The 12461-nt window shown below is 41.0% G+C and overlaps 1 protein-coding gene across 2 annotated transcripts in view; it reads left to right on the top strand.

The window, feature by feature from the left end:
- Positions 1-306: 306 nt before the first annotated feature.
- The window catches only part of LOC143302109 (phosphatidylinositol 4,5-bisphosphate 3-kinase catalytic subunit alpha isoform-like), a 43521-nt gene continuing 31366 nt past the window's right edge, over positions 307-12461 (top strand). Inside the window, exons 1-6 of one of the 2 annotated variants that reach the window (XM_076616643.1) lie at positions 307-439; positions 2943-3405; positions 6703-6921; positions 9256-9506; positions 9816-9933; positions 11296-11414. In XM_076616643.1, the coding sequence (XP_076472758.1) occupies positions 3060-3405; positions 6703-6921; positions 9256-9506; positions 9816-9933; positions 11296-11414 (1053 nt within the window). In that variant the 5' untranslated portion in view covers positions 307-439; positions 2943-3059. The remainder of the gene's footprint in view (positions 440-2942; positions 3406-6702; positions 6922-9255; positions 9507-9815; positions 9934-11295; positions 11415-12461) is intronic. The other variant, XM_076616642.1, reaches the window with a different exon arrangement.

Genomic DNA, 12461 nt, shown 5'->3' on the forward strand with positions numbered 1-12461 from the left:
CATTGCACAATCATTAAAAACTGAACGATAATCCGAGCTAAAGCATCACAAATCAAACAGTCGGGGCGCCATGAGCAAAACACATGTTACGTAACGCCATTATAGATGAGCCTTCTCTCTCTCTTGCACACACATACACACACACACACACACACACACAATTTCCAACGTTCATCCAGAAACGAAAGAGCCCGCGCTTTCTGGTTGGAACGGGGTCAAACGAGGTCACGATGCACACTGAACCCACGGACTACGTCTGTGCACTGAACCCTTTAAGCCCTTAAACCGGAAGTGAAAGTCAGTTGTTGAGAGAGCTGTTTCCTGTGTCTGCTTCTGCTTTGTTGATCAGTGATTTAATAATTCATAACAACTCAAAATGTTTCCTCGTCAGGTGCTTATTTCACTGCAGGAATGCTGTCAACATCGCCTTTTTATATAGGTCAGTCACCATCGATAACCATTCTTATTTTTCTGTGATAGCGCTTTCTGAGAAATTTGGTGTCATACTACGATCTCACCAGATTTGCGGATCAGAGCACTTACCGCTCGGTTCATAGATCACGATAAACAAATGACATCATGTAACTAGTTGTTCATTCGTTCACAGCAAAATGAAACATGCCACACAGAATCAAATGGTCTAGTGTAAGAAACGGGTGAGCGAAGGCAGGCGGCACAGCGAGTTGAAGAACGAAAGACAGTAACATGAGTAAGATATTTTTTTGTGTCAGACCTGAGTTACTCCCAGCTTTAATCTAAAGTTCGCAGTGAATGCTACGTAACAGTTGGATCTCGGATAGATTTTGAACCCGAAGTCAAAACAGTTTTGTATGTGTAGTATGTGTCAAGGGTATCTATTCAGGCACAAGCACTAGTTAATAAGAAGAAAAAAAAGTTAAAATGCCAGACCATACTTACAAACACATTGTTGATAAAGTCTGCATAAATAAAGCAAATCAAATGATTGGCATGATTAAAACAACTTTTGCTTGACCGTGGTAATTTTGTAAAACTATCTAAAGCTCTGGTGGGACCTCACCTGGAGTGTGGAATTGTTCAGTGTGGTGTCCTTATCTGGAATGACAGTCTGTTGCAAAGTTTGAGAGGATGCAGAGGAGAGCCACAAAAGCTTGTACACGGATGTAGGCACATGACTTATAATGATAGGTTATAACTTATTTAGAATTATTTTCCTGTAATTGTAGAAGGCTACATATTGATCTCATTGAGACATATAAACTTTTAGTTTGGTCATGTTGATGTGTCTTGGAATGAGTTCTCTGCACCTCAGTACAGTTTCACAAGAAATACTGAGGGGAAAATTTTTGTTTAAGTACAACGTTCAAATACTAATGCATAAAGTTTTACTTCAGTAATAGAGTTGGAATCAGCTGCCACCTCATGTGAAACAAACACCATCTACTAACTCATTCAAGAATCAGCTGGACAATTCTACAAAACTCTTAATATTTGTAGAGAATTTGACAAATAAATAAATTGTAAATGGAACGTTAAACTTGATCAAAATCTTTACCAAAATATGTTTGTGTTCAAATGAAACAAAGATTGAAAGAACTTAAGAAGGCACTGTTTACAATAAGCTTCAAAGCTGGCTTTGTCCTTATCCTACTGCTACTACCACTACTAACTACTACTAGTATAAAGAACCAGCTGGATTGGTAAGAGAGTTGAGTTTTCTTTTTGATTAGAGGTCCTGTGTTGTGTCTCTACAGTGCTTGGTGGGTGAACTCAACACTGGACAAAAGCCTGATGGGGGCCCCACTGTTCACAACCCTTTCAGATGAAGGGCCCCGTTAGATAGTTTTGAATTGGAGAGTAGCACCTAATTTCCATAATGACGTTATGAGCTAAGAATATCTGAAGAGACCTTTCCACTCTCCACTGCAACCAATAAATGCAGTGTTTGTTGTTGTGCTCGCAAGTAGTCTGAGTGTTATTTTCACGTGAACAGTGCGTGTCAACAATGGCGTCTGACCCAGTTTCGTCTCAGTCACAAGGCAGACAACAGAATTAGATGAAGGGGCCCTATCGTGGCTATATAACGTTCTGAATTTAATCTTTTTCAAATTCTTTGTGCTTTCCTGGGTTCATAAATACAAGTCATTGTGTGCAAATTTCGAACAAAAAAATATGGATACTTTCAACATCTCACTGCATGATAGCATAAGAAGGCCGATGAAGGTATGTTTTGCCCCCCCAAAACTCGTTATGTTACTGATTTGTTTAGAAGTTGTCAGTTCATAAATTCTAACATTTGTTTTTAGGTGATTTTGTTTTGTTACCCATACAAATGAGTTGGCTGTGATGAAAGTCAGGGGGGATCACTGACTCACTGAGTTAAGAGTGGAGATTTTTCTGTCTATGAAATAACAGGTTTAGTGAAACATCTGCAGACCCACTTGTGTTTAACACCCCACCCCCCACCCCCAACGCATACACACACATACATTCCCCTCCTTCATGTGTAATTACACAACTGTAGAAGATCCAGTCCATTTAAAATGATGAAGTTTTTGTCAGAGTTCAGTGGGTTAGCAAAACACAGGTATTGATACCTAACATGCATGAACTGTGACAAGAAATCGGCAAGTTTATTTTGGTCATGTAATAGATTATAGAGCAAACGACAGATTTCACATTCTCATTTTTCTGTCAATTGTGAAGAAAAGCAGAGTTGATATTGAAGGATGATTTTTCCCCCCCTCATTTGGAGTTAAAACGAAATATTGAAAATCTAAAGAAAAGACTACCAGTACTACTGACATATCCAAAGCCCTTTTTTTATGTGTCTGTGTGTGTGTCAGTCCTGACATATGGTCAAGTGGGGTTGGCGGGACTATGAACAACAATGTCAAATGTATGCGCCTGTAGTTTGGAATATATTCAACATCATTTATTGTACACCATCAACATCATCGCAGTTATTTGCAGACAATGGAATGCTAAGGAAGACTCCAGAGTCAGGAAGGTGTCTCAAGCCTGCCACACCACTGCCGCCCACACCATCTCAACCAGGACGTCAGTGATCAGACAGCAACATGCCTCCCAGTTCCGGAGAGCTATGGGGGCACCACTTGATGCCCTCCAAGATCGTGGTGGACTGCCTCCTCCCTACGGGCGTGCTGGTGCCCTGCGAGTGCAACCGGGATGCGACCCTGGAGGTGATCAAGGCCAACCTGTGGATGGAGGCCAAGAAGTACCCGCTGTACGCCAAGCTGAGTGAGCCGGAGTCCTACATCTTTGTGGCCATTACCCAGGATGCTGAGCGGGAAGAGTTCTACGACGAGACACGGCGGCTGTGTGACCTCCGCCTCTTTCAGCCCATCCTGAAGATCATGGAGCCTCTGGGCAACCGTGAAGAGAAGATGCTGAACTACGAAATAGGTGAGTTATGATTATTATTGTACCCAGTTGAAATAGGTGAGTTATGATTATTATTGTACTCAGTTCAAATAGGTGAGTTATGATTATTATTGTACCCAGTTGAAATAGGTGAGTTATGATTATTATTGTACCCAGTTGAAATAGGTGAGTTATGATTATTATTGTACCCAGTTGAAATAGGTGAGTTGTGATTATTATTGTACCCAGTCGAAATAGGTGAGTTATGATTATTATTGTACCCAGTTGAAATAGGTGAGTTATGATTATTATTGTACCCAGTTGAAATAGGTGAGTTGTGATTATTATTGTACCCAGTTGAAATAGGTGAGTTGTGATTATTATTGTACCCAGTTGAAATAGGTGAGTTGTGATTATTATTGTACCCAGTTGAAATAGGTGAGTTGTGATTATTATTGTACCCAGTTGAAATAGGTGAGTTATGATTATTATTGTACCCTGTTGAAATAGGTGAGTTGTGATTATTATTGTACCCAGTTGAAATAGGTGAGTTGTGATTATTATTGTACCCAGTTGAAATAGGTGAGTTGTGATTATTATTGTACCCAGTTGAAATAGGTGAGTTGTGATTATTATTGTATCCAGTTGAAATAGGTGAGTTATGATTATTATTGTACCCAGTTGAAACCCAGTTGAAATAGGTGAGTTGTGATTATTATTGTACCCAGTTGAAATAGGTGAGTTATGATTATTATTGTACCTAGTTTACATTCCGTTAGGTAGGGGTTTTGGCCTATCTGAATAAATTGTCTTCAGTTTGAAATGTGTAAACTGTGCAGGGCAGGTGAAAAATACTGTTTGGCTGGTTTGTTTGGTTTGTTGCTTTTTTTCTTTCTTTTAATAACTATTTTTATTTGAAATATTGTCACTTCCTCATTGTCAGCATCAGTGGTATTGCTTTTAATTTCTGAATTCTTCACTTCTTAAATATTGTTGATGCATAGTCATGGATGCAGTTTTCTTTCCAGGGCAAATTATTTATGGAGATACTGCTGACAGGAATGCTTAGTTCATGTCTGGATTCTTTAATTGTTTTTATTTTGTAATCCATTCCGTACTCTGGTGCCTCTGGCCAACAGCACTTCAGGCCTGAAGCTGCCTGGAATGACTGGTTAGAAAACAAGCAGTGGGACAAAAAAGGACTGCTCTAATTTTATTTGTAGAGAGTTGTCTCAGACTTGGCAAGGCGACAGGAGATTAATCTTTACCTCGGTCACTGTCTGGATTAAAATCATCATCACTTTTGATGAAATCCAAATTATTTTGCTTCGTGTCATAGTGGCTGCTCATGAAGACTTTCTGTGCCATATTCTACATTTTCATTGTTAAAATTCTAATAAATACTATAGAATGCAAATTGAAATTACTGAAGGCTGTTGAAGGAACGTATCTCAGGAAAAATAACATGGACCAAGTGAAACATGGCATATGGATGAGTTTTGGTCTCATAGTTTTCTTTTTAGAGTATATTCAGAAGTGATTTACCCTCTGATGTCACTGACTGATGGAGTGACTCTCTGCTCTATAACTTTATTTCAGAATTTGTCTTCAGTGAGTGAAGTGTACTTGTAAAAAAATTTTTTTTAATGTTTGGTCTTTTTAGTCAGTAGTAACATCTGTAAAATGTCAAAATGTGTCTCTAGCCAACAGATTCCTGTTTCCCCTGATTTCCTCTTGTGGTTCGATTAATATCAATCCATGTAACTATAAGGAGGAAGGTGGCAGAATGGTCTAGACGCTCAACTGCCAATTCAGAGTCCATGACGGTCTGGGTTCGAATCCTGCTCTCGCCCTTTCTCCCACGTTTGACGGGAAATCGAACTGAGCGTCTTGTCCTTCGGATGGGACTGTAAACCGAGGTCCTGTGTGCAGCATGCACACTGGCACAGTGAAAAAGAACGGAGAGTGTTGTCCTCTGGCAAAATTCGGGAGAAGAAATCTCCAGGGATAGGTACACAAATATACATGCAAGAACTGGAGGCCTGGATAGAGCGTTGGGTCATGCTGCTGTCAGCCATCTGCATAGCAGATGTGGTGTGGCATACGGATTTGTCCGAAAGCAGTTACACCTCCTTGAGAAACTGAAACTGAAACATATTTATCTATAAATAGGTTCATATTCCCACTGTAAACCATTACAATAAATTGGAATTTTGCAATGATTATTACAAATTAAATGATATAACTAAGACACTGTTATACTTGTAATATTAGTTGGTAAGTGTACTTATAAAAGTATATGAACTAACAAAGACAAACTTATGAAAATGTATGCAGACAGACAGACTTATGAAAATATATGTAGACAGACTTATAAAAATAAAAATATATGTAGACAGACTTATGAAGGTATATGTAGACACTGTTATACTTGTATTATTAATTGATGCATTATATGTATACTCTCTTTTTCTTTACCTTTTTGCTTTTAGGACTGTTTAATTTTCAAACACAGATTGACAAAAGCTTACATTTGGGCCAACAGCAGTGTGAGAGCTGTACCAGTGTATGATCAGTGGTTTCTTCATTACAATGGGAAGTCATTTACAGCTTAGCCTTTTCAGAAGAACTATGAGCATGACTCTCAAACTAGAAGGCAAGACTGCACTGGCTCTTAGTGCAGCAGCTTTGGGGGCTAGTTGGTCTTTGGGAACCATCCAAATGGCGACCTGTCCTAAAACCCTCTTGGCCGATAGAGTGGGGATGTAACTTGGGCAAGACATTCTCCATTATGATCAAATTCTAGCCCAGAAAGTTGGGACAGCAGTTGCCTCCTCTGCTGTTCTGATGGTCATATGATAGTTGGACACAACTGGAGTGATGACCTAGAGGTAACGCCTAGGAAGCGAGAGAATCTGAGCACACTGGTTCGAATCATGGCACAGTGGCCAGTATTTTCTACCCTTCCACTAGACCTTGAGTGGAGGTCTGGACACTAGTCATTTGGATGAAACGATAAACCGAGGTCCCGTGTACAGCATGCACCTAGCACATGTAAAAGAACCCATGGCAACTAAAGGGTTGTCCCTGGCAAAATCCTGTAGAAAAATCCACTTCAATAGGAAAACAAAAAAACAACAAATCTGCATGCAGGAAAAAAATACAAAAAAATGGGTGGCGCTCTCAGTGTTACGACACACTCTCCCTTGGGAGAGCAATCCGAATTTCACACAGAGAAATCTGTTGTGATGAAAATTAGTAATACAATACAATACAGTACAACTGTCTTACATACAAAAAAAAAAATCAAATTTCTTTCAATTTTCTCCCCTCTTTCAGGTATGCTGATCGGCATGCCAGTGAATGAGTTCAACGAGAACAAGGACCTGGAGGTCATGACCTTTCGTCGTAACGTCCTCAAGTCGTGCAAGGACATCGTGGACATGAGGGACAGTGGGGGGGACCATGCGCGTGCCATGTACGCCTACAGCCCCGAGATAGACGGCTCCAAAGAACTACCCCCACACTTGTTGGAGAGTCTCAAGAAGTTCACAGAAGGTACAGTGTCGCACAGTCAGAAGAGAGGAGTGTAATGGGCTGTTGTATTGTATGTTTTTTTGTTTTGTTTAGTATCGTATTAGATATTTGATATTTGTCATAACAGATTTTCTGTATGTGAAATTCAGACTTGTGTATGTATTTTTATTGAAATTGTTAACTAACTTTTTGAATTATTCTGTGTTTGAAAGGAGAGTTATGACCTTGTTTCATAACAAATAGTTATTGATGATTGATGACATGTAGTATTTATATAGCGCTGAATCTTGTGCAGAGACAAATCAAAGAGCTTTCACACAAGTCATTCACATGCATGCATAACTCTAAACTTGAGAAACTGAAGACGAAGAAGAGGCAGGGGAGGGAGGCTATGTTGGAAAGAGGTGGGTTTTAAGTAGTATTGGAATTGTTTGGGTTACTGTTTGTTACAACAGATTTCTCTGTGTGAAACTCTGGCTGTTTCTCCCAGGGAGAGTGCATTGCGACACTGCAGAGCCACGATACAGATACAGATATAGAATACTGTATTATCTCAAGAAGAGAAATTCATGTGTGGTGTACGCTACATAAATGATGCATGGTATGAACACACAAAGGGAATAGAATGCTCAGATGCCAAGTTAATGTGGGACCTCACACAATCATGAACACCCACTGATCACAGTCATTCAATATCAGTGTAAATGTATACATGTATAAAAGAAAATATGCTTAACTGCTAAGTTAATATAAGCATCACAAAATAATCAGTCACACACATGCATAAATAATTATCATGCAGAACTAAAACATAGACATGTATACACAGTTAAAACCAAGTTATTTAGCAGTATTTAAAATCTAATACAAATGTAAAGTACACACATACGTACACATGTGTACACACACACACACACACACACACACACCATGTTTTGTTTTGTTTTCCTGCCTACCAGTGTTTTTCACCTCTCGTTTCTTGTTTTATGAGGAAAACAACAACAACCACACCAACAAAAAGCAGTGAGAGAATGAGAGAAAAGTTTAAAAACACTCATGTGTCACAACGCTTGTCTTGTTTTACAGTCTTGTTTGTTCTTTCTACCAGACAGTCTGTGATAGTATTTTGCATAGACCTCGTTTCTTCTTATGACCAGGCGGTTGTGTGATTGTATTTGTCACTTAAAAACACTTTCATGTTCCAAACAGTATCCTGTTTGATATAAACCTCGTTTCTTCTTTTGACCAGGTGGCTGTGTGATAGTATTTGTCACTTAAAAACACTTTCATGTTCCAAACAGTATCCTGTTTGATATAAACCTCGTTTCTTCTTTTGACCAGGTGGCTGTGTGATGGTATTTGTCACTTAAAAACACTTTCATGTTCCAAACAGTGTCCTGTTTGATATAGAACAAACAGTATCCTGTTTGATATAGACCTTATTTCTTCTTTTGACCAGGCGGCTGTGAGATAGTATTTGTTGCATGAATACACTTTCATGTCACAAACAGTATCCTGTTTTGCATGCATCTTGTTTTTTTCTTTCAGGCTTTGATTGTGTGCATCCCATAAAAACACTGTCATGTTTTCCATAGACCTCATATCTTCTCTCCGCCAGACGGCTGTGTGATAGTGTGTGTCCCTTAAAAACACTGTTCATGTCATAAACAGTACCTTGTTTCATGACCCCTCATATCTTCTCTCTGCCAGACGGCTGTGTGATAGTGTGTGTCCCTTAAAAACACTGTTCATGTCATAAACAGTACCTTGTTTCATAACCCCTCATATCTTCTCTCCACCAGACGGCCGTGTGATAGTGTGTGTCCCTTAAAAACACTGTTCATGTCATAAACAGTACCTTGTTTCATAACCCCTCATATCTTCTCTCCACCAGACGGCTGTGTGATAGTGTGTGTCCCTTAAAAACACTGTTCATGTCATAAACAGTACCTTGTTTCATAACCCCTCATATCTTCTCTCCACCAGACGGCTGTGTGATAGTGTGTGTCCCTTAAAAACACTGTTCATGTCATAAACAGTACCTTGTTTCATAACCCCTCATATCTTCTCTCCACCAGACGGCTGTGTGATAGTGTGTGTCCCTTAAAAACACTGTTCATGTCATAAACAGTACCTTGTTTCATAACCCCTCATATCTTCTCTCCACCAGACGGCTGTGTGATAGTGTGTGTCCCTTAAAAACACTGTTCATGTCATAAACAGTACCTTGTTTCATAACCCCTCATATCTTCTCTCCACCAGACGGCTGTGTGATAGTGTGTGTCCCTTAAAAACACTGTTCATGTCATAAACAGTATCTTGTTTCACACACCTCCTGTTTCTTCTCCCCGCCAGACGGCTGTGTGATAGTGTGCGTGTGGGTGGTGTCGGAGAACAACGACCGTGCCAAGTACACGGCCAAGGTGAAGCACGACGCCCTCCCCTCCGACATTATCTCCGACACCATCCGACGCCGCTCCCGCACCATGGGCATGACGAGGGAGCACGCCGAGCGCTGCATCGAGGAGTACAAGCACCTGTACGTCCTGAAGGTGTGCGGGGCGGACCAATTCCTGCTGGCTGAGGTGCCCATCAGCCAGTACAAGGTAGGGTGGAGGTGGTGGTGTTTTTTTTGTGGGGGGTGTGTGGGTGTGTGTGGGGTTGTTTGTGTGTGTGTGTTTGTATGGGTGTGTGGGTGTGGGTGTTTGTATGTGTGTGTGTGTGTGTGTGTACATGTATGTGTTTGTGTGTGTGTGTGTATGTGTGTGTTTTTCAGTATATCGGGGAGTGTTCCTCATGTATACATGTATGTGTGTTTCACTATGTCTGAGAGTGTCCCTCACGTGTGTGTGTGTGTGTGTGTGTTTCAGTATATCCGGGAGAGTCCCTCATGTGTGTGTGTGTGTGTGTTTCAGTATATCCGGGAGTGCATTGCGAGGAACAACATCCCCCAGCTGATGCTGCACACACGGGAAAGTGTGTACCTGGCCCTGCCCCACACCCCCTTCGTGTGGCCCAGCTACATGCAGAGGGGTCAGTCACTGAGTGATGCTCTTCGCTTTTCATGTCATTATGCAAATCACCTTCCACTCCTCTTCTTCTGCATTCGTGGGCTTCAACTCCCATGTTCACTCGTATATACGCGAGTGGGCTTTTACGTGTATGACCGTTTTTACCCTGCCATGTAGGCAGCCATACTCCGCTTTTGAGGGTGTGCATGCTGGGTATGTTCTTGTTTCCGTAATCCACCGAACGCTGACATGGATTACAGGATCTTTAACGTGCGTATTTGATATTATGCTTGTGTATACACACGAAGGGGGTTCAGGCACTGGCAGGTCTGCACATACGTTGACCTGGGAGATCGTAAAAATCTCCACCCTTTACCCACCAGGCGCCGTCACTGTGATTCGAACCCGGGACCCTCAGATCGAAAGTCCAACGCTTTAACCATTCAGCTATGGCGCCCGTCAGCTGCCACTCCAAAAATTCAGAACTTTCTAAAGCCCCGACCAGGGTCCTGCATCTGAAACAGTTGTAAACAGTAGGACCTTGATCTGGGCACATCGGGCAGAGAGAGTTAAGGATTTTTGTATTAACACTTTGACAGCCTTTAGCAGACACAGGGATCTTCCTTTTGGAGAAAGTCCTGTATTGGAGTGGCAGCTGACGGGCGCAATAGCCGAGTGGTTAAAGCGTTGGACTGTCAATCTGAGGGTCCCGGGTTTGAATCACGGTGACGGCGCCTGTGGGTAAAGGGTGGAGATTTTTCCGATCTCCCAGGTCAACATATGTGCAGACCTGCTAGTGCCTGAACCCCCTTCATGTGTATATGCAAGCAAAAGATCAAATACGCACGTTAAAGATCCTGTAATCCATGTCAGTGTTCGGTGGGTTATGGAAACAAGAACATACCCAGCATGCACACTCCTGAAAGCGGAGTATGGCTGCCTACATGGCGGGGTAAAAACGGTCATACACGTAAAAGCCCACTTGTGTGCATACGAGTGAACGCAGAAGAAGAAGAAGAAAAGCCAGAACCATGTCACTCATCAGTTCAGTTCTGGTGGAAATGGCCTTTGGCAGCGCAGCGTTCATCTTTTGAGAAAAAATTTATTAGTGACTCATTTTATATGTTTCTGTTTTATCTTATGTGTTTATCGGATTCATTCTAAGCATTGCATTTACTTTGTAAAGTGCTTAGAACTTGTTTCCTCTTGCAGCTATATGAAAATCCTCTTCTCGTTATTTTTATTGTCATCATCATCATCATCATTATTATTATTATACTTCTGCTTTTACTATTACTACGACTGATGCAACTACTAGTGATAATAATGATAATAGTATTAGTGATAATGTCTGTTATTATTATTGTTACAATATGTATGACAGGCATCCAGGCTCTGACAGAGATCAACAACCAGCAGACCATCTCTCTGTGGGACGTCCACGCCACACTGCGTATCAAGATCTGCTGCGCCACCTACGTCAACATCAAGGAGTTGGGCAAGGTGAGGAGCTTGAGCTGCTTCTGTTTCTTTGTCATCATCTTCTTCACTGTTGTCGTCATCATCTTGTTCTTTGTCATTGTTGTCATCTACGTTTTCGCCTCTTTGTCATCTTTGTTTTCGTCTTTGTCATTTTCTTCTTCATTGTCATCATCAGCTTCTCCTTCGTCATCATCTTTGTCGTTGTCTTTGTTTTCTTCATCTTTTTGTTCATCGTCATCTTTGTTTTCTTCATCTTCTCTGTCATTGTTGTCTTTGTTTTCATCTTTTTCACCTGCTTCATTGTCGTCTTCGTTTTCTTCTTTCTCTTCTTTCAAGCAAGCCTTGACACTTTTTCCGCAGTCTATGATGTACTGTCTGTACTGTTTTGCTCTGGCGATTAGGTATTGAGATTGTAAACACTGGGATGGACACCAGCTGCCCATTCAGCAGCCTTTATAGCCTTTTTAATGTATTTTTTGGTTGGCTTTGAAATATTGTTTTTTTTCCTTTTTTATGATTTTTTGTAATCTGGGGTTGATAAATTAAGTGGAGTGGCTGGTGTTCAGCACAGCCTAGTCTTGTTTGTCCTGAGGAGCTAAATGGTTGGGACACTGTGTCATGAACTGTATTTCGTGGGTTTGTCTTTGTGGGTTTTTTTGTAGATATGACAGTTTTGTGTTCACACGGTTGAGCATTTGCATAGTTGGTTTTTTTTGTTTGTTGATGTGACAGTTTTGTGTTGACGCATTTGTATGGTTTGATAGTCCTGATGATATGGCCCAGTGCGGTCGAGTGGACTAAAAGCAACAAAGACAAGAACAATCATATATACATGTGGATTAATCTTTTTCGTTCATGGGCTGCAACTCCCCCATTCACCTCTATGTGCACAAGTGGGCTGTTACGTGTATGACCATTTTTACCCCACCATGTAGGCAGCCATACTCCGTTTTTGGGGGTGTGCATGCTGGGTGTGTTCTTGTTTCCATAACCCACTGAACGCTGACATGGATTACAGGATCTTTGACACGCGTATTTGATCTTCTGCTTGCTAATGCACATGAAGGG

This window comes from Babylonia areolata, chromosome 28 (genome assembly GCF_041734735.1).
Source record: "Babylonia areolata isolate BAREFJ2019XMU chromosome 28, ASM4173473v1, whole genome shotgun sequence".
NCBI classification, from domain to species: Eukaryota; Metazoa; Mollusca; class Gastropoda; order Neogastropoda; family Buccinidae; genus Babylonia; species Babylonia areolata.